Here is a 23,472-nt window from a genome sequence, read left to right on the forward strand (position 1 = left end):
TATATATACACTCAATTCTTCTCTTCATCTTTATATTTTACATTTTTCACTCTGATAGCTTTGGATTTGCTGCAAACTAACCTATAATTTTGCCTCTACTGTTTCTCTATAATGAAATAGATTTATAATATTGAAAGTATCCTGCAAAATCATTATGTTGATTCAGCTTCTCAAAATGTGATTTCTCACTTTTTACATGCTATTTTGTGGTACAATACCCAGATAAAATCTTCAATGAAATTTGCAACCTAATTTGTTATTTTTTTCCTATTCCATTGTTTCCCATATTCTTCCTTTTGAAGACAGGTAATTCTAACATNTTTGAAAGAGGGGCCTGTTTCTAGCATATATATATATATTATATATATATATATATATATACACTCAATTCTTCTCTTCATCTTTATATTTTACATTTTTCACTCTGATAGCTTTGGATTTGCTGCAAACTAACCTATAATTTTGCCTCTGCTGTTTCTCTATAATGAAATAGATTTATAATATTGAAAGTATCCTGCAAAATCATTATGTTGATTCAGCTTCTCAAAATGTGATTTCTCACTTTTTACATGCTATTTTGTGGTACAATACCCAGATAAAATCTTCAATGAAATTTGCAACCTAATTTGTTATTTTTTTCCTATTCCATTGTTTCCCATATTCTTCCTTTTGAAGACAGGTAATTCTAACATTTATAAAGTAATCATTGAGTTGTATAACATATACATTTACATGAGTTATTAACGATTTTAAAGAACTTATCTAGATTAGATTGTTCAATGAAACACACATGCCTAGGTATCTGAGGAAATAATTTCACTTATCAGTTACCATGGTTTCTTTCTCATTAAAAAATTATTCAGTATTTTAAAACTCATACCTTCATCATTTTTGGAACACAATTCACAAGAGTCACCCCAGCCTTCTGATATTTTATTGTAACAATACTTTGCCTTTGTGGTACAGAAAGCTTTTGGTACTGTGCACATTCCATTTTCGAAATTTTTGAAGCAGAAGCTCTGGCGAGGATCTAAGCAGTTTTTTAAAAATGTTAAAAAAAAAAAAGAAGATAGAAAATGTTCTAATGCAAGTATCTCTGATTAGAAGAACTAAGCCTTTAAGTTCTATTCAGTTTAGTACAGCAGTTTGGGAGGTAGATATTTGGATGTACCAAAGTACTTAATTTTTATTATTAACAATATCTTACTTCATAACAAATGGAAATCTCTATTTGTCTGCCTTCTAAAATTTTACAGGAGAATCAAGTCTCATGTTAATAAAACTAAGCAATTAACTATTCTACTTAAGTCCTATCCTAATGCTTCTTCATTATATCAAAGTAACTGAGTTCTTGAAAACTAGTAGGTCAAATGCCTTAGCAGGTCCTATCGAGCTAAAAAGTTCAAGCATGGGCCTAATTCCGTCATCCATGTATGATATTCAGGGAGATTCATCACTATGTTGACTTCAATGGCTGGAGTAAATGATGAATTTATCAATGACAGAACTCCTAAACTCCCAATATGTCATAAAGAAACTACAGTCTCTATGTACTTTTTTTCAGTCATTTTTGTCATAGTTTTCTACATTATATAAATCTAGAAAGTAGGATGTTCTTCTTTCACAGGCTGGGGCAACTTTCCCCTGGATGAACCATTCTGGTTGGTAGCCCAGAGCCAACACAAAGGCCACAGGGAATGTGACAGAAGGGGCATAGTCACAAATCACTGTCTAAAACACAGACTACAACAGGCCTCTCTCTGGGTCCTGCTATGAAGTAAATTTCATAGATAGCTAATCCTTAACATGTGCATATGAAAAAATATTGTATAACTCCAGGAATAAAATTATAAAAGTGGACCAGGATAGTCATTTTATTTTCAGTAGAGTGTTGAAGATGAACAAGATGGTTTTTTAACCTGTGTACTAGTTTATTATTTTTTCTTTTCTTTACAACATTAAAAAATATTTCAGTTCTAAATTCTCTCTCTTCCTTGAGCAACCCACTGTCAAAGCAAGGAATATGATAGCCATCATATACTATGAAATCATGTAAAACATATTTCCAGATCAGCCATGTTGCAAAAAAAAAGAAAATTTTAATACTTCAAAGGATGTGTGATCCTTTTGATGTGGATATTTTCTGAAACAGTGAAGACTATTTTTCTTATTTCTGAGAATTCTTGCCACTCCTCCTCCATAGATCTACCCATTTTACTGGAGACTTTTCTCTTAGACTTTTAACATTCTTTGGGTACTAGATAGCACTTGGATTATCCATTATCTTTCCCCTCGCCCCCATAAGAATAAAGAGGAGGGTTTCCTCTTCTTATGATCAAAGATTTCCTGGATGACATCTTTTAGGCTACTCCTTTCAAATAAATTGTTGGTGATTTTCTGTAAATGGTTTCCACCTTCCATGTCATCTCCTGCTATAAGTTTCAGAGAAGGTATCTTGTATCTGTATTGGTAAATGAAATTCTCTACAGACGAATGAAATTCTCATCACAGATTAAATCAGGGTTCCAGTAAAAATTATTAAAATGCACTAAATTGATGCCTTTTCTTTTTATGTCACAATCATTTCCGGAAAAATGGAACAAAATATGTCTTCCTATTCACAGTGTACACAGGCCTCTCTGTTTTACTAAGCTGCCATGGATTATAAAAATGATTCACTGTGTGACTTTGACCTTGCCATCCATTATTATTCCTGGCTTGATTTCTGAGTTGATGTGGAATAAGTGTGTTAGGGAGTTAAGGCAAAAATCCTTTTCCTCATTCAGTCATTCTGACTCAGTCAGAATTGATGAATCAGTTACTACAGTTTTAAATATGACTGGAGAGTGATTATCAAAATATAATAATGAAGGAAAGACTACAAAAGAAATATGAATACATGGAAAATTGAGAAGATATCTAACATATGCTTTTTCTTTTAAAAATCATTATTAAAATGATGATGATATTCTGTAAATGACTTCCACCTTCCAAGTGGAAGCTAACTTATTCCATACCATATTCCATCTATCTTAATACTTGATGAAAACATGAAAAGAGGTCAATGTTTTCAGATGATTTTTATAAGCAAATCACATACTTATAATTGTACAAATAACCAAAAAGTGTACAGAATATAAGATCTTGATGATGATATATTTCCTTGATTTTAAAATATTATTTGACCCAGCAGAACAAAATGTAATATAGAGGGCTTGGACATAATGTCTGTATATTAAAAACACAGGGAATTCATATAATTCTATAATATATATTTTGCTGAATACTTATATCAGGTGAAATTTAAAACTGGATGAAGGAACCACCTAATATGTCACCAAAGTCCTAAGAGTAATTATGTCCAAAGTTCAAACAAAATAAATATTACCTATTGCAGACAAGGTTATCTATATGATCTTATTTGCAGATGCCATTGTACTAATTGTTTTGAGCTCCAGAACAATATAAAGTTGCCAAAAGAGTGAAATTGATTCAAACTTCTACAATGGTAAAATAAAGTTGATGAAGAGTACATATTGATCAGGATATGACATAAACTTTTATTTCAATCCATTAAATTTATTAAAAGATTAACTTGGACAAGTCGTAGCAGACTCAAAATTGAGTGGTAGGATAAGGGATATCATGCAATGAGCTTGCTACCACAAAAGTTCATCTCTTAAACACTATTATTTCCCTGGTAACATTACCATGAACTGTACTACAAACATGATCAGAGAAGAATTAAAAGTAATCATCACCTAATGACCAATGGACAACTTAAAGGAATGCTCCATCATGACAACAAGCAAGTTATAGCAAGGTAATAATAAGAGTAGTGGGATTAAAGACACTATTCACACCTATGTATGTGTGTGTGTGTATGTGTACACACACACACACACACACACACACATATATATGATCCTACATAGCACATATATACCTATCTTGAATGCAAAAAATAGAATTGGTCTTACATTAAGAATAAAATGATAGTATTTTTAATGTTTTAAAAAGAATCCGAGGAAACTCTATTATCTGATTCCCTATGGAGAATATGTTGAAAACATGGGCAAGAATTATATAAAATGAGGTGTGGAGGTACTGTAGTAGGTATGGTCGATGTGGATATCTGCAATGATGGAAACAAGAATCCACTAAAGAATTAAGTAATACCAATTACTAAGTAATATTTATAACTATTGATACCACATTGTTATTTCAAACCTTACCGAAGCATCTTCGTCCATTGTCAGACAATACAAAACTCGAGGGGTAGACACTTTGGAAACTTCCTGGAGTATTGGTGCAAGAGCCAAAAAGGCAGATGTTGGGATCTTCATTACATTCATTTATATCTGTAAAATAATAGGAGAAATGGTACACAATTAGCTTTCTTGACACAAATTTTATTAGTCTAAGACTACTTCAAGACAATAAATAAAAAATACATAGAACTGCATTTGGAGTTAGGAAAAACTCAATTCAAATCAGATTTGAGTCTGTGTGACTCTGGGAAAGCCACTTAATTTCTTTCTGTCTCATCTGTAAGATGGGGATTAAAATAGCACCTACCTCAAAGGACTGGATTGTTGCTAATATCAAGTGAATTAAAACACATAAATCAATTTCCAAATCTTAAAGCTCTATATAAATGCTAGCATTTTAAAATATGAATTACATACAACCATTTTAATTTCATTACCATTCTTCAAAATTGAAAATATCTGTTACTCTATATATACATATAATGCACATACATAAATATCCCTCACTGCAGATATATATACAAACACATATATGTACACATATAAGCAGTAAGGTATAATGAATAAATAACTGATCTCAAATTCAGGAAAACCTGGGTTCAAATTTAGCCTTTGACACATAGTGTGTGATCCTGAGTGGGTCCTTTCATATTTTAGTGCTCTAGAAAACTCTAAATTACAGAAAAATTCCTGACCTGCCTTAGTTAAGGGAATTTCTTCAATTTGGGAATTCTCTGAACCAATAAATAGTTCCAGTACATAACCTATGATTGTATGTTGTGGGAGACCTGTTCAAGGATATATAGAAAAAAATGTCTAATCATTATCTAGAAGCAATTTACTTGAATGAGAATGGCAAAACAAATCCTACTGTAACATAAGGTAAAATAACCTGCAAAAAAACCCACAAAGTTTAAGAGTTACAAAATAGGGAACAGTACTTATTGTATATGAAGAAAATTTTTATTCTCATTTTTAATCTATTTTTATTATTTTATTATCTCATTTGATTTTCTTAATAATCCTATAAGGTAAGCTCTACTATTATCTCTATTTTTAGAACTGAGGAAACTGAGGCAGAGGGTTATACTTCCCAGGGTCATAAAGCTAGTAAATATAGGAAATGAAAATAATCTTGATTTAAAGATAAAGAGAAATGAGCCTTTTGGGATAAGGATGAATGGGAAAGCATTTAATATATGCAAAACATTATGCAATGTGCTGGGAATACAATTAGAAAAGGAAGGCAGTCCCTACTTTTAGGCAAGGGAGTCAACACATATTGCAGAATTTAAAAACAGAAAACTAATAATAACAACAAAAAAATGATCCCCAGGGTATAATGGCAAAACATCTTTCTTAATGTTATTTCCATCAATAAAACTACATATGTTTCTGATGCTTAATCATTTGACAGTGCTAATGTCATTGTTTTACGAAAACATTCTTTATGAGTGTTTTGTAAACATCTGCTGAAGAGGCAGGGGATACAATACCTACAAAGTAAGTCGCCATGCCACATTGACACAAGTTGCTTCCTTGGACTATGGCTATGGAAGCAGAGTCAGTGGTCTTGGGGGAGGTGGGAGGGAGTCTCAGGATCTGGTGCTGTTTCCACCAGAGTCTGAGGAGAGGTAATAGTAGAGTTGGTTTGATTTTCGTGTTCTTTATCCTTATCAGACAATGTCTGATTTTTTTCCCCTGAAAGGTTAAGAGATCATATATAAGTTATTATCACTGATTTTATGTAAGAATTATTTCCACCATTTTCTGATTTTTTGAAAGTTTTCAGTGGAATTATTCCTAGCTTGTTTCCATTTAGTGTGCACCAATTAGTCTTAGAACTGGTGAGCATCAGAAAAAAGTTGGCCGTACCAATGCAATTTTCACTTTTTACATCATAACCTGGAGGGCAGTTGAATCAAAATGATTCTTCTAGGTTCTGACAGGCATCAGAAGAACAGCAGTCCAATAAGGATAACACATTTATTATTATCTTGAAAGAGAGACAGAGACAGAGATAGAAATAGAAACAGAGAGACAGAGATTTTAAATGTCTGACAGGTATTGATTACAAAAAGTTACTTAGTGTAATAGCAACAGAAAGTCCACATAAATCTAATGATCTTTTAATCATTAGAGTTAAATCCTCTAGCATTATAGATAGCAAATTTTATGCTTGTTCTTAGAATTATTTTATTAACTTTTTTCCTCTGCCTTCTTTCATGTAGATAAGGTAGCCTCAAGCTTTTACTGCATTATTTCATACTTCTAATTATCTCTTTCCATTTATCCATCCAATACTTCCAATTAAAATGTTTTCATTTAGTTAAAAAATTCTGCCAATATACATATATTCTGAGTGATTCACTCATTTTTTCATTTTTTAAAAATATATTTTTCTTTACATTTAGTAAAGGATTTTTCTAGTGATTATTTTTGTGAAATACTGACCAATGTAATTTTTGCCATCTGGAGTAAATTCATATCCTTCATTACATAAACATTTTAATGAACTAATTTCATTAAAGCATTGCCCATTTCTATACACCTGTCCAAAAAATGAACCACATTCATCTATATCTGTAAGAAAACAGAAGAAGATAAGTTTTAGGGATAAATATTTTTGAGGATAATTATTTAGAATGTTGAATATGCATATTTCACCTAAAATACATATTAAATACCACTGTAATTTAAAATTTTGTAGCTATGGAAGCATATAATGGTTTCTGGCATTAAGAAGCTTGAGAAAGAATACTTGTATAGTTAATATCTTCATTTTTTGGGAAAAATAAATATGTGTAAGGATTTAATTTGACACTCTAAAATACAAATTTCATTCCTCTGCATTTTAGATTGCTACATTTGGATATATACTAAAAAATTACCAACCTTTACTCTGGTAAAGAACTTTAGACATATAAAAGACAGTAAATACCATGTAGAACACTGAAATATATATATAGAATTTATATATTTGCTAAATTGATAGTGGATTTGAAAACTAATAATGTAACATATTCTGCTTTTCACCAAAGGTTACAAATGACTCCATATCAGTCAATTTCTAAAATGTTTTAAAAGTGTATTTAATTAGAACTACATCCTTTTCACACTCCTCAGCTGAAGTAAGGCTATCAGAAATTGTAGTCCAGGGGAGGGTCTACTTGGTGAGAGTTGAATGTAATATTCTTAAGCATTTACTAATTTGTGGAATTACAGAAAGATTGTGTAGGATATAGTAAGTAAAAGAACAACAACAAAAAAATAAGGGAGAAGTAAATTCTCCATCTGCCTTATCCCAGATTACCTTTTCTAGTATAGGATATAATTTCTGAACAGAAGTTAGAGGAACTTGCAATCTGGATATCACAAAAAGAGGTATCAATCTAGGAAAGTAATGTAATGATGACAAGTGAACATCTCTCCAATCCTCTAAAAATGTTTGGGAAATGTGAGAAAACCAAAATGTTCATTCATTAAAACTTTTTTAAAAAATCACTTTTCATTGTAAATTTCAGCTTCTTTTAATTAACATTCGGTAGCTTGGGGTCCTAAACATTATTTACACAATTATTTTTGTGGAAAAAAAAACAAACCCCCCAAAACACTGAGTTCCAAATAATGAAGAGACATAAAAGTTTTGAATGGAACCTATTCACAAGTTGAGGATTACCTGTATTTGAAAATAGGAAGGTACCTCATTTAATAGATGGGGAAACTAAGGCTCAGAGAGATTATAAATGAAGAAATTGAGGCCAAGAGAATTTAAAGAATCACATAACTGGTAAATATATGAGGTAGAATTCCTAACCCCACATCCAGCACTCTTTCCCCTCTAACACCAGTTCCCAAAGTGTGATCTGGGATCTCTCAGGGCTATTCAAGATCTGTCAGGGGAATCCATGAGATCAAAAATATTTTTATAAAAATGCTAAAATGTCTTAATTTTCTAATATGGTGAATATTAGTTATTATAATCCATGTAAAAACATAATTAAGAATGAGGAAAGGGGTCCCAATTCCAAAAATTTGAGATCCATTGCCCTAAACTATATTTCACATTGCATAAGGTTTTTTCTGGAAAAAATACAGGGACAAATTTGTTCCTAGGCTGTATATAAAATTTCTTAAAGCTTAAATGTATTTAGTACTTCCAAACCTTTCTTTAGAAAATAATTTCCTTAAATAATAAAAGAAATTAAAAGTATTAGGGAGTCAGGCCTAGAGACAGGAGGTCCTAGGTTCAAACCCGGCCTCAGCTACTTCCCAGCTATGTGACCTTGGGCAAGTCACTTGACCCCCATTGCCCACCCTTACCAATCTTCCACCTATGAGACAATACACCGAAGTACAAGGGTTTAAAAAAAAGTATTAGGATAGTATGTATTGACTACTACTATATAAGCAGGTTGTAATTATACACAGAGGAATAAATGAATAGGGAATAAAAAAAGACATGGAAGAAGGGACTGAGTTAAAGTTGACATCTCTGTGAGATCTTGGGCAAGTCACTTATCTAGGTCTTCAATTTCCTTATCTGTAAAATGAGGGGCTTGTAGAGGACTGATTGTGAGGTTCATTCCAACTCTAATTTTATGATTTTATGATCTACCATTTAGACCGAACTGATTGGAGAAAAAGCAGTCATTTTGGATGATATTATTAATTTCTTGCCAAGTTAACAGAAAAAACTGGAGAGCCATTTGTTTTGTGATTATTTAAAAATAGTCTACATAAAAATCATAATTCTAATTAGAAATATTCTTTAAATTATTTCCTATTTATCCTGCATATAGCTTTCTTTATACATATTTGATTCCATATCATCTCCCTCTCATTAAACTGTCAGCTCCTTGAGGGCAGAGACTGTTTTTTGTCTCTTTTTGTATCCTTAGCACTTAGTACAGTGACTAGCACAGAGTATTCACTGATTATTGATCTAAATAGATAAATAATATAAAAATGTGGCTATATACATTTGCCATTCTAATTTTTCCTTAATTTCATTTTTAAGTACACCATATGACAATGGAAAGGGTTAGAAAAAAAGTGATTTAAGTACTTACTTATACAATCATTATGATGAGTAAGTTCAAACCTTGGGTAGCAGTGACAGTTATAAGATCCAACTGTGTTTTTCCATGTTTCATTTCCACACAGATGATCACATTCATTAACATCTACAAAGAAACATTTATATAAAGGAACTATTTTGCTCCATGTCTAATATAGTATGAACACTAACAAATTCTATTCATAAATTAGCTTGCTTTTTGTTTAATAATACTTTCCTAAATGCAATCAATAAAAGTCAAGTTTGAATCACTGAAAATTTTAAATTGCAGATTTTAGTAATCTAATGGATTTTTCAGAGTATATGATAGCTAGAACTATGGTAACAATCTCCTTTCAGGGGACCTGTGTTAATAAATAGAAGAAAGCTTGACTAATTAACATCAACTTACATACTACTAGTTCTTGCAAAAGATAAACTTTTTTGGGTGGTGAGAACATAATTGTTAATTATGTTAAAACATTCTCCAGGAAACATTATTTACATTACTAGTGTGTTTAGCACCTCATTGAAATCCAAATCAAAATGGTCACATTTATAAATTAGAGGCATAGAATTCAAAGAATACTATTATAATAAGTGAATAATCACAATACAATTGTTTCCAATGAACTTTTCAAAGAATCTAAGAAATAACTCAAATGGTTTCAACTCTTACCTTCGGTCAAAAGCATGTCACTAGTTTCCATTGAAGCATAGAGAATAAATGCAAAAACACTTATTAAGCATTTACTTTTTGACACGTATAAACTGTTACCATAGATAATCTATCTTCCTCTGACCCTTAATAACTTCACCTGGAAAATGGACGTAAAAATACCTCTAGTAATTACCTAACTAGAATGGTGGGAAGGCAAACCAAAACTTAAAACACTGAAAACTTTAAAGTACTATATGTTTCATTTATATCCTTAAAAAATACCAATCAGTTCCTAATAAAGGCTTCCCTTCCTCTTCCCAACAACAATAAAAAACAATTGAGCAAAACTGACCAAAACAGTAGCCACATGTAACAGCATAAGAAGTGTTCTGCATCCATATTCCCTCATCTCTCTTCCAAGGTAAGGATGCTATGTTTTATCATCTATTCACTGGGCTCAATATTGCACTAATTTATTCAGTTGCCTTTTAAAGTTGTTTTCATTTAGATTATTGCAGTAATGTAAACTGTTATGGTTCTGCTACCTGTAGCCACTCAGTTTTATAATGGACTCTGCCCAATTCTTCACCACACCTTCTCAAGTCTGTTTTCACAAGATCTTTCACATCTGACCCCCTGCTCTCTACTCACAACTAGCACTTTGGTTCAGATCCTCATCACCTTCGACCTGAAATTATTCCAATAACTCTGCTTCAAGTCTCTCCCCACTCCAATTTATCCTATACACTGCTGTCAGAGTGCTTTTCCTTGGAGCACAGAACTGACACTTCCTTGTACTACCAATAGGTTTTTATTGCATCTAGGATAAAATGTAAACTCCACTGTTTAACTTTCAAAGTCTTACACAACCTGGGGCCCAACCTCTTGCTCCTATCTTTCAGCTCTGGGCATTTTCTCTGGCTGGATTCCACGCCTGGAATATTCTCCATCCTCTGCCTTCCCAAATAAAATCTTTTATTAGAAATCCTCTCTAGCCTCTTAATTTTTACCTCATCTCCATCAATGATTTTCTATTTATATTGTATAGTTTGCTTTGTATATATGTTTGCATTTTGTCTTCCACATTTGATTTTAGCTTCAATTGCAAAAATTGTCTTTTGCTCTTTTTTACATCCCTACTTAATGTTTATTGATTAAGTGATTGAACTAATCTAGATCCCTGTAATAATTGTGGAAGCATATTAAACTGAATAAATTGTATTCATACAGTATAATACAATAAATTGTATTATACTGTATAATTTTTGAAAAATAAGTTTTTTCTAGTACTGGGGCATAAACAATTATAAATTTCACTAGAAATAAAAAATAAAAAGATAGAAATATTTTGATACTTTCTCAGGACATAATTAAGCCACTTGCAGAATAAAAAGATAGGATTTTTAATATCCCTACCCTACTTCCTCCATCCTTGGCCTAGTAGCCTGAAGTGATACTAAGAGTCTCATTAAATACTGTTAAATACTGAAAAAGCTGTTAAGTGCCTACTATTTGCAAGACACGAAGTTGCAAACATAGAAGATACCAATGCAAGTAAATAAGACAGATCTCCATACTAGTGGAGAAGATAATACATATAGAAAAGTGGTGACATAAAGGACAAGCAACTTAAGTTCACTGTTTTATGTCTCCTTACAGTTTCATAGTCTCTGCATGTAATTCTATTAGATACCCAATATTATAGTGATAATTTATCATAATCAATTTAATAATAAAGAATAATCCAAATTATTATTTGAAAGAGTAATCGTGTACAAAAATCAGATGCCAATAATTATAGCATGCTTTAAATTAATAATAGATATCCCTGTAGATATCCTTACCAAGGGAATATGTGCATTCTTTCAGTGTCTTGGAGTGTGTCCCTTTTTCTAAGGCTTTAAGTTCACAACATCTCATTTTAGCTTTGAAGAAACCACAGAATGGCCTTGGCTGTCTTTATGTCATAATGTATAGACAGGTAGCTTGCAGAATAAAGAGTGATCTGACTACTAAGAGGTTGCCCTGACTCCAAGGGAAAACTTCCAGACAAAAGACTGCTTGGCAAACTTCCTCAAAACTGAATGTGTTTAATCTGGCTCATTTATAAATATCAGTAAGCTGATGAGCTTAGGGTCTCAGGCTATACTGGGGATTCCTGTAGACCACTAAATATGAAATGTATGCATTCACAATGAAGTCAGATCTACTCAGAAGATTTGTTTCCCAGTATTTTTTTTACAGACTGGCACTTTGCAAAAACCAAGAATTTGGACTCCTAACACCTGTGCCTTGTGACACTTTATTTGAGGGATTCTGAACTAGGACTCGGCCAAGTTTCCTATAATTCTGCTTTTAAAAGGCAACCTGATTCTGGACTCTTGTTACAGGTACTTATTTTTTTTTCTTTTAAAATATTTTATTTGTTACATGTTATTTCTAGGAATTTGGTGGACTTGAGGATCTATCCTGTTTATTAGATGTTAATTATTTCTATTAACTTTTTAGTTGATTCTCAAAGATCCTGTAGATATAACATTATACCATCTGCAAAGAGGGATAATTTCATTCGGTATTCTAATTCCTTTAATTTATTTCTCTGTTACTATAGCTAGAGTGAGCATTTCTAGTAAGCATTAAATAATATTGGTGATAACAGGCATCCTTGCTTTACCCTTGATCTCCTTGGGAATAGTTTTAGTTTATCACCATTATACATAATACTTGTTGATACAAGTTACAGATACCACTTATCATTTTAAGGACAATTTCATTTATTTAAAAGGTTTTTATAACAAATGGTTGTATTTTATCAAATGCTTTATCTACATCTATTAAAATAATCTTGTGGTTTGTATTGGTTTTATTATTGATATGGTCAATTATGCTGATGATTTTCCTAATATTGAACAATCTTTGCATTCCTGGCATAAAATCCACCTGATCATGGCATATGGTTGTTATGTAATGTTGTAATCTTTTTGCTTGAATTTTATTTAAAATTTTTTCACCAGTATTTATTAGGGAGATTGAACTATAGTTTCACTTCTGTTTTTGCTCTTCCTGGTTTTATGTGTCAGTGTCATATTTGTGTCATAAAAAGATTTTTGAAGGATTCCCTCTTCCTTTCTTTTTCCAAATAGTTTATGTATTACTATAGTTGTTCTTTGAAAGTTTGGTAGACTTAACTTGTGAATCCATCTGGCCTTGAGACATTTTTCTTTTTTTTTTTTTAAATTATTTTTTAATTTTGAATATTTTCTCCTTGTTACATATTTCATGTTCTTTCCCTCTCCCCCAATCCATCCTAACCCCCCTTAGCTGACGCACAATTCCACTGGGTTTTACACGTGTCATTGATCAAGATCTAATTTCATATTATTGATAATTGGACTAGAGTTATCATTTAATGTTTACATCCCCAATAATATCCCCATCAGCCCATGTGTTCAAGGAGTTGTTTTTCTTCTGTGTTTCTCCTCCCTCAGTTCTTCCTCTGAATGTGGCTAGTTTTCTTTCTCATAAGTCCCTCAGCCTTGCTCTGGATCCTTGCATTGCTGCTAGTATAAAAGTCCATTATGTTTGATTGTACCAGTGTATCAGTCTCCGTGTACAATGTTCTCCTGGATCTGCTCCTTTCTTGAGACATTTTTCTTTAAGGAGTTCTTTGATGTTTTGCTTAATTTATTTTTCTGTGATAGGGTTGTTTAAGTATTCCATTTCCTACTTTGTTAATCTGGGTAGTTTATATTTTTGTAATGATTCATCTATTTCACTTAGATTGCCTGATTATTTGCAAGTAGTTGGGGAAAATAACTCTCGATAATTGCTTTAATTTCTACTTTGTTGGTTGTGATTTTGACTTTTTCATTTTCGATAATGGTAATTTGATTTTTTTCAAAAACCAAGTTAATTAATTTTTTCATAAAATCAACTCTATATTATTATTTTAATGATTTTCTGACTTTAAATTTTATTACTCTCTCCCTTGATTTTCAGGATTTTTATTTTGATGTTTAATTGGAGATTTTTTATTTGTATTTTTCTGGCTTTATTAGTTGCATGTCCAATTCACTAATTTGGTCTTCTTTTTTAATTAATGTAATTATAGATATTAATTTCTCCCTAAGTACTACTTTGTCTGCATTCCATAAGTTTTGTTTCCCCCTCATTTTCATCTTCTTTAATGAAACTGTTTCTACTTGCAGCCAAAAGTCAGGGGAATTACATGTCTCATCTTATGAAATGTCATTTGGTCATACTTCTGGGTTAACCCTTTCTTCTCAGTATACATCTCACTACTCAGAGGAAGCATTTCTCTTTCTCTTTGCCTCAGAGATCATGGGTAAAGGAGCTACCTGAAGCAGACCTATCTATAGAGCTTGTACTTCTGGACTTTCTTTATAATTATTTTCAACTTGGTGTCCAAGTCTATGTCAAAAAATTTCCACTGGACTAGAGAGGTACATAACCATGTTGGGAAAGTCTGGTTCAGGTACCGTTACAAACCTCACTGGCATTAATGTTGAAGGAACAGATTCTTGTATCTATGGTTCATGCACTAAATTTGTAAGACTACCCAGAGGCTCTAGGAAAATGCTACACGGATCTACTATTATTTCAGAGTGGTTATTCAGAATCAACTTGTTCTTGCACTCCTTATTGGTGCACAATGTAGGGCTTGTACCATCATTAACCAGTTCTGTTGTTCATACATAAATCACTCTAGTGACATTATCATAGATGCCTACTTGCTCTAAGGAGTTGGCCAAAATTCACCAAGTTGCAAATGAAATTCATGTTTCCTTGTCTCACTCATGTTGGACTCAGTTCTTGGCTTTCCTCAGCCTTTTCCTGGTTTGGGGGTACTGAGATTATACCTACTATCTTCAGATGGGTACTCATTGATCTATTCATTATTATCCTTGGCCTGCTGTTACTTAAATGTTGCTTTGTTTGCAGTATTAGATTATGTTCAAAACTGGGTCTTCCTCTTTACTTGTATTCCCAAGAAACTCACAAGGCCAAAAATATACTTCATCAGCTCCTATCATGATAATTAATGAATGTGTAGACAATGACTATGACAACTAGAAATATCTATCAGTGTCCAACTGATGACCATTTTGGACTAAATGTAGGTTATGATCCAACCCCTGACTATCCTCCCAACCACTGAGGACTTCCAGGCTATTTTTAAGTCTTATTATTCTTCTAGAGTTTGAAAATGTTATGACAGACATTCAGAGCTGCTATCATTTTAGGAATGTGACTTTATTGATTTTAACAATGAATTTTCTTTCTTAATGTTTTCTGGTCCTGCCTAATGCCCTTCAACAACAACTGGTACTCTAGCAAAGGTCCTACACAAATAGCCACTAATTTTTGGCATCTCCTTCATCTCCAGACCCCCTTGCTCAAGCTTTACATTGTGTTTTCTTTTATTTTTTGTTTGTTTGTACCATGATGATGATGGTGCTCTTGAGCCTCCATCATCTTTAGATTTATCACATTGCAAAGTTTGTGGGAATATTGTGGGTGGTTACCATTATGGACTACTAACTTGCAATCCTTGTGATGAAATTTTTAAGAAAAATTGACATAGAAAGCCATTACTCATCTATCTAGCAGCTGGATGCTGCCACATTATAATTAATATGAGAGGGGGAAAAACTTGAAAACGATATGGCAAAAATTAGGTTTATATCAACACCTCAAACCCTATATCAAGATAAGTTCAAAATGGGTATATAGCATAAAGAGTGATATTAAAAGTAAATTACGTGAACATATAAGAGTTTACTTGTCAGATCTATGAAGAAGGGAAGAATTTAAGACTAAATAAGAGAAAACATTACAAGATGTTAAATGACTCATTTTGATCATATTAAATTAAAAAGGTTTTGTACACACAAAAACAATACAACCAAGATTGGAAGGGAAGCATCAAACTGGGAAAAAATATAACAAATTTCTCTGATAAAGGTCTAATTTCTCAAATATATAAAGAACTTGTCAAATTTGTAAGAAACCAAGCCATTACCCAATTGAAAAATGATCAAGGGCTATGAATAGGCAGTTTTCAGAGGAAGAAATCAAATCTATCAATAATCATATGAAAAAATGCAAATCAAAACAACTCTGAGGTACCACTTTACACCTAATGGATTGGCCAATATGACAATAAAAAAAATAATAAATGTTAGAGGAGATGTAACAAAATTGGGACACTAATGTGAATTAACCCAACCAATTCTGAAAGGCAATTTGGAATTATGTTCAAAGGGTTTAAAAGAATGTATGCCTTTTGATCCAGCAATACCACTACTAGGGGGACTTCTGTGTTAAGATGGCCCCAGAGTAGAGGCAAGGTTCTTCCTCTCCTCTCCACTGACAGAGACACAGTACCTCAAAAGGACAAGACCAAAGTCAGGCACAGCATGGGAGGTAGGCAAAGTATGGGCATTTCCACACTAAAAGGGAGCAAAATTACTACCACCAAGGGGCGAGCTCATCACCCCTTCCCCACTCTATGGTGCCAGAGTCGGAGCGAGTGCGGGGCAACCTCTAGGTTCTGGGTGGGGGAAGGGAAGGCTGGCTGAGGTTACCACAGACTTAACCCTAAGAGAAGCAAGACTTGAGACCCCAGGAGGCTGAGGAAATGTGGAGATAGGGCACAGAGATTGGGCAGAGAGGGAAAAATAGCCTCAGGGCAAAAATCTCTCCAGAGCTCAATACAGAGACTTGCCTACACTCCACACCCAGACCTCTCTGGAGAGACTGAAGCTTTTGCTTCATTCATCCCTGGCCCTTGGACCTCAGGGACTCTCAGCTCAACCTTCTCCAATTAAGAACTACTTAAATCTACATGGTTTGAGCCAGGAGCTGGAGCAAATTACTCAGTGTGTTAGATTACTTATCCTATCTTAGTCTCTCTCTAATTTTCTTACTTTCTCTCTTTTCATTTGTAAATAAACTTCCATAAAAATCATTTTGACTTGAGGTTATTTTTTTTTTACCCTTGTACTTCGGTGTATTGTCTCATAGGTGGAAGATTGGTAAGGGTGGGCAATGGGGGTCAAGTGACTTGCCCAGGGTCACACAGCTGGGAAGTGGCTGAGGCCGGGTTTGAAACTAGGACCTCCTGTCTCTAGGCCTGACTCTCACTCCACTGAGCTACCCAGCTGCCCCCTTGAGGTTATTTTTTAATTGGGGATTGATAATTATTCAATTCCCTGGTGACCAAACCTTTTAATATTCACCCAACCAAATCCCCTTTTTACCCCTTACACACTGCTGTGGAGATTTGAAAAATAGCCCTAGGGTAAAAACTTCTCTGGAGCTCAATAGGAAGATCTCCTGCCTTCTTTACTTAGACTTCTGACCAGGAAGGAACAAGGCAATGGCCACAAACTCCCAAGAACTACAATATACAACTACCAAAAAAAACCTTAACCCTTGATAATTTTTATGCAGAAAAATTTCTGACTAAAGAGGAGATGGCAGAAGACAACAAACAAGTAAACACACCAAAACCTTCCAAAAAAAATGGAAATGGTCACAAGTTCTTGAAGAATTCAAATATGAGATTATGAGAAAGATAGAAGAGACTTGGCAAGAAAAGTGGGAAGTAGTTCAAAAAGAAAATGAGTTTAAAAGGCAGAATCCCATTTGGGAAATACCACTACTAGGTCTATATCCCAAAGAGATTTTTAAAAAAGTGGGGATGGGCCTATTCGTACAAAAATATTTATAGTTACACTTTTTGTGGTGGCAAAATTGGAAACTGAGGGGAGGTCTGTTGATTAGGGAATGGTTGAACAAATTGTAGTATATGATGGTGATGGAATAATATTGTGTCATGAGGAATGATGAACTGGATAATTTTCTAAAGAACTGGAAAGACCTACATGAACTGATGTGGAGTAAAATAAGCAGAACCAGCAGAACATTATACACAGTAACACTGTGGGAATATCAAATGTAACAGCAATACAATGATCCAGGACAATTCTGAGGGACTTATGAAAAGAATGCTATCTGCCTTCAGAGAAAAAAACTGTTCAAGTAGAAATGAAGAAGAAAACATATAATTTATCACTTGTTTATTTGGGTATATGATTTGGGGTTTTGGTCTTATAAGATTACTTTCTTACGAAAATGAATAATATGGAAATAATATATATATATATATATATATAAAACCCAGTGGAATTGCTTGTCAACTCTGGGAGAGGGGAGAGAAGAAGGGAGGGAGAAAACAGGAATCATGTAACCTTGGAAAACTTAGGTGTAAATTTGTTATTGGAATAAAATAAAGGGAAATTAAAATAATATTAAATAAATTAATTAATATAAGATTTATGTGTTTATATGGCCTTCAGACCTGTTTTGATGTTGGGATGACAATAACATCAAAACTATAATATCCACTAAAGCCTACTCATATAACATCCAGCATAATGCAAATTGCTCTTAAGCACATTTTAGACACTTAAAGAATAGGCTAGCTGATGTTTCTTGGGATCCTAGGAAGCAATCTAAGTATATTAATTCCTATATTCAGAAGACTGATTCCTTTTCTCAGATAATTGATGACAATCTTGCAATGATTAGAGAGAATATTGCCTATACCTCAGAAAAACTATATATTGTATTATTATTACCGTTATTCCTTTGATATAATACCAAATTTCTCTTGCCATCTTTGAATAGTAAGGGAGTGTCTCTGGAACTGCTCACCTCATCATCTTTGGACTGGGCTCAAAGACAAGATGGGGGAAATTGTAAAGGATAAGCAATTTAATCAATTTATATGAATTGTTTTATGTCTCCTTATAGCTTCATATTCTCTGCATGTAATCCTATTAGATATGCAGTGTTGTGATAGATTGTAACCATAGTAGATTTAGTTGTAAAGAATAAATTCCAATTATTAATTGAAAAGAGTAACTGTACATGAGAACTGGTGATCAATAATTATAGTTTTCTTAAAACAATAGTAAAATTAATTTATTTTTAATTATAACTATATAATTACAAAATTATATATGTTGATAAAAGTGAATAATGAATAATTATCTCTTAATTACATATTAATTACATTCTATTAAATAATTCATATTTAAATTACTATTTAATAATAATATTAAAATAATTTCTTACAGATAACCTTGCCAAGGGAGTTTGTGCATGCCTTCAGTGTCTTGGAATGTGTCTAGATGTTTCTAAGGCCATAAGTGTAAAATATTTCATATCTCATATATCTCAAAAGCTTTGAAGAAACCATATTCACAATATAGTCTCTTTTGCTCAGAAGATTGTTTCCCAGTAATTTTCTTTTACAGTAGTCAGGGAAGAGTGTTAGAGGCAATGGTGATTGGTACCATGAGGAAATAATCACATATCCTTTTTAGAAATGGTAGTATTGATTTGAATGTTATTCTTTAAGTAAGAGGTGGAAAGAAGTTGTGAAGTTGTATGGGAGGGACAGTAACTATGTGACAGAGATGGTTAGGAAGATAAAATCAAGAAATACATTTTTTTATGTTCTTGGCATAATGGTATAACAGAAAACTAGGTCTGAGTCATGTCAGTAATTTTTTGAGACTTTAATTTAATTTAATTTAAACCTTTGAGACTTTATTCTATTATTTGATAATGATGATAATGCCCATGCTCACTAAGGATTATTCTAAGAAGAGTTTTGTATGCCCTACTGTCCATAATAGTCAGTTGAAAAATTTCCTTTCTAGATATCAATTAAAAACACCCATAAATTTGGTGCCTAAGAATCCTAAGATTAGCATGAACCCCTCAGAGCTTACGCCATTTGTTGTTTAGTCATTCAGTCATGTCTATTTGTGACCCCGTGCACCATACTGTCCATTGGGTTTTCTTGGCAAAGACACTAAAATGGTTTGTCATTTCCTTCTCCAATGGATTAAAGAAAACAGTGATTAAAGTTAGTAAGTATCTGAGGCAATATGATCTGACAAATGTTTCTGTACTACAAACTCTTATCTCTTCAGCAGCCATTTTAAAAGTCAGGTAACTAAGGTACTGTCAGAAAGAGAAAAATTTTTTCAATGAAAATGACACTAAAGAAGACGAATTATCATCTGTTTTCAACTCTACTCTCTAAGAACTACTGGTTCTTTCCATCTGATTTGCAGCAAAAACCTCTGTAAGCTGGCTCCCCCATTAGAATACAAGCTCCTTGAAAGCAGAGACTTTTGCCGTTCTATTTGTAATCCACAGGGTTGGCACTGTCTTTGTACATAGCAAGTTTTTCATTCATTCATTCATTCATTCAAATAAATGACAAATATCAATAGAAGGAAGACAAAATATAAAACAGGTTACATTTTTAGACTGATTCACCAGGAAGCTGGTGGAATTGTGGATACGGTACTGGTCTAAGGTCAGGAAGACCTGAGTTCAAAACAGATTCTTATTAGTTGTAGTATTTTATATCATTCTCATAATAGTTCTTTAAGTTCATATAATAGTCATTTATTATATACCTCATACAAAAGTAAAGAACCATAAACCCAAAGCATCATTGTACATTTTATCTCTAGTGTCTAATGTAACAAGGCAATGGAGATAATGTCTTCAGGAAGACAGAAAATTCTAGAACTCTCTACTTAAGATTCTTGAGAGGTTTTGGAATCTTGTAACTTATAACTTGTAACCTATTTCTTCCCTTTCTCAAGGTGTTGGAAGAGGGGTTTGAAGTACAGAGCTAGAATAAGCTTGGGAAATGGGGTTAGGAATCCCAAAGGGGAGCCAGTTGTGTGAATAAAAGTGAAAACTCCAAAAGAAGCTGACTGTAGCCACTATACTGAAATAATACAAGAGATGAAAGGTGATGGCAAGGTAGCAGAAGAGATATACAGTGTAGCTGGAAGTCTTCAGATCATATGACTGAGAACAAAACTGATGTTTCTTTACTTTCCTGTCATGGCTTTCCTTTCCTTTTTTTTTTTTTTTTTTACTTTCTCTCTCAGCAAAAAGAGAATTTATTCTCAATTTTTGCTTTTTGATCCTTATGTTAAAAAAAGTTTCTCTAACAAAAAGTAGTTAACATTTCATTGCTAATTTGTATTTGTCCATATGGTGACAGAAGAAGGAGCCATAGTGGGTAATGTATCCCAATGTGAAGGGGGTGGGGAGAGACAGAGTTTTAAAGAAAATTATAGATTCATATTTTTATCATTTTACAGGGAAGAAAAATCATTTTGTATAGTTGATTAAAAAGAAAAATCAAATTGGAAGAGAGGGCTTGAAGGAGACAATGTGGACAGACTGTTATTTAGGATTCATTATTATTAGAGAACGGATACTCATTAAAATTTCTCTTGAAATCTTTGGGTATATTTCCTGATATTTGGAAAAGAATTTAAAAAATTATTTCTGAGACATGTGCCTAAAATGTAGTGTAGTAACTGATATGTTTTCTTAGACAACTAGATTTTATCTTACCTAGAAAACTTTATATTGGAAAATAGTCATCTAAATTTTTTGTAGCAAGTAACTCTCACAAATGCCTCATTTCTCAAATATATAGAAAATGAAGTCAAATTTATAAAAACACAAAGTATTCCCCACTTGACAAACAGTCAAAATATGATTGGGCAATTCTCAGATCAAGAAATTAAAACTTCCTCTAGTCATATAAAAAATGCTCCAAATCACTATTAGAGAAATGCAAATTAAAACAACTCTGAGGTACCACTTCACACCCATCAGACTGACTTATATGACCAAAAAGGAAAATGAGAAAAGTTGAAAGAGTAAAATGTTTATAATTTTTAAGAAGTTAACTCTGAAGGATATCAGTTATTAGGCACAAGATAAATATTTATGAGCCGTAATATACATTATTTTCTATATTTAGTTATTTTGGAATATTTCTAAGAGTTAAGACTGAAATAATTTCTTACCCATGCACATGGTCTGGTCTTCTGATGCTTTAAAACCACTGTGACAGACACACTGATAACTTCCTTGCAAATCCACACATAAGCTATGACTGCAAACATCTGGAATTTCTAAACCTTCATTGGGATCTAAAACAAAAATGAAAAATATTTTGTATGGGTAGAAGATATCTATTGTGATTCCTCAATTTTCACAGATTTACTTCTATATTCTGCTAATAATTATTAAACACAGGCTGAAAACAAAAGCATAATCAAAACTGAATCAAAATGAGCATGATTTATAAGTAAATGCTTTTCTACATATACTTATTAGTTCTAGCTATTTTCATGTTTGACTAATGTTTTAAGACTATGATTTTATTTTGAAAGTTTGGGGAAGTGCAGAGTCAAGATGGTAGAGAAGTTACATGAGCCCATTTGATCTCTACCAAATTACCCTCCAAAAAACTTTGATATAATACTTTAAAAAGAATTCTAGAGCAGTTAACCACAAAAAATTTTTGGTTAACAACAAAAATTCAAGGATGAGTACTATTTTAGCCCAAAACAACTTAAAAGGGTAATATGAAGGATCTAGTGCACCAAAGCAGAGATAAAGCAAAGTGTGCCTGGACAGGCCCCATTAAAGTAACAGGCCCTGGGTGCAGCTTCTGGAATCCTCTCAGTCACAGACAGTAAGTGGTATTGGACAACTGCTCAGAAGGATATTACAAGGTTCCCTTTGCTGGCTCTGGGTGCAAGACTCTTTTCATATTGCCCATATATAAAACTAGATCACAGTCTGGGGAACAATTTGGAGCACTAATAGACATCAGTTCCTGTGATCACAAGGAATCAGGGGTAAAAGAGTGCTTGGGTTTACTCACAGACCAGAGCACAGGATGGGAGAGTATTAAACACACCTCTCCTTACATCATATATCACCTTAGAAGAACTGAAAGCAGGTAGATCCCTAGTTCTCAAGATACCTATACAAAGAACCTGAAGCTTGGAACAGTGTTCCCTTTACCACAGTTACAGAGCCCAACTTTAATATTGTTTTAAATTAAAAGAAAAAGAAAAAGGTGGGAAAATGATCAAACAACAATAACAAAAAGAAAAAGAAACTCAACATGGAAAGTTCTTTTGGTGACAGGGAAGACCAAAACACAAACTTAAATGGAAATAACAGGGTGAATACCACACTTCATCCAAAGATTCTAAGAATAATATGAATTGCTTTCAAATTCAAAAAAATCAATGGAAGAACTCTCAAAAGGATTTTAAAATCTAATAAGAAAGACAGAAGGAAAATTGGGGCAAAAAATGAGAATGAAAGTGGAAAAATCATGAAAAAAAGAGTCAACAGTTTGATAAAGGAGGCACAAAAATACTGAAGAAATTAATATCTTAAAAAACAATATAGTTCCGGGTTAAGATGGCGGCAGAGTAAGAAGCAGCTCTTAACCTCTCCTGACCGAAACACACAAAACTCCTCAAGGGGACATAAAAACAAGTCCAGACGAACGGAGGAACCCCACAACAGGGCACAGC

At 33.0% G+C, this 23,472-nt stretch overlaps 1 protein-coding gene across 1 annotated transcript in view; it reads right to left on the reverse strand.

The window, feature by feature from the left end:
* LOC123251074 (fibrillin-2-like) overlaps window positions 1-23,472 on the reverse strand; it is a 185,750-nt gene that overhangs the window by 74,569 nt on the left and 87,709 nt on the right. Inside the window, 7 exon segments of the mRNA XM_044680250.1 lie at window positions 881-1,030; window positions 4,236-4,361; window positions 6,147-6,237; window positions 6,239-6,267; window positions 6,726-6,854; window positions 9,344-9,457; window positions 21,940-22,053. Coding sequence (XP_044536185.1) covers window positions 881-1,030; window positions 4,236-4,361; window positions 6,147-6,237; window positions 6,239-6,267; window positions 6,726-6,854; window positions 9,344-9,457; window positions 21,940-22,053 — 753 coding nt within the window.

The sequence above is a fragment of the Gracilinanus agilis genome, chromosome 1 (assembly GCF_016433145.1).
Source record: "Gracilinanus agilis isolate LMUSP501 chromosome 1, AgileGrace, whole genome shotgun sequence".
Classification (NCBI taxonomy): Eukaryota; Metazoa; Chordata; class Mammalia; order Didelphimorphia; family Didelphidae; genus Gracilinanus; species Gracilinanus agilis.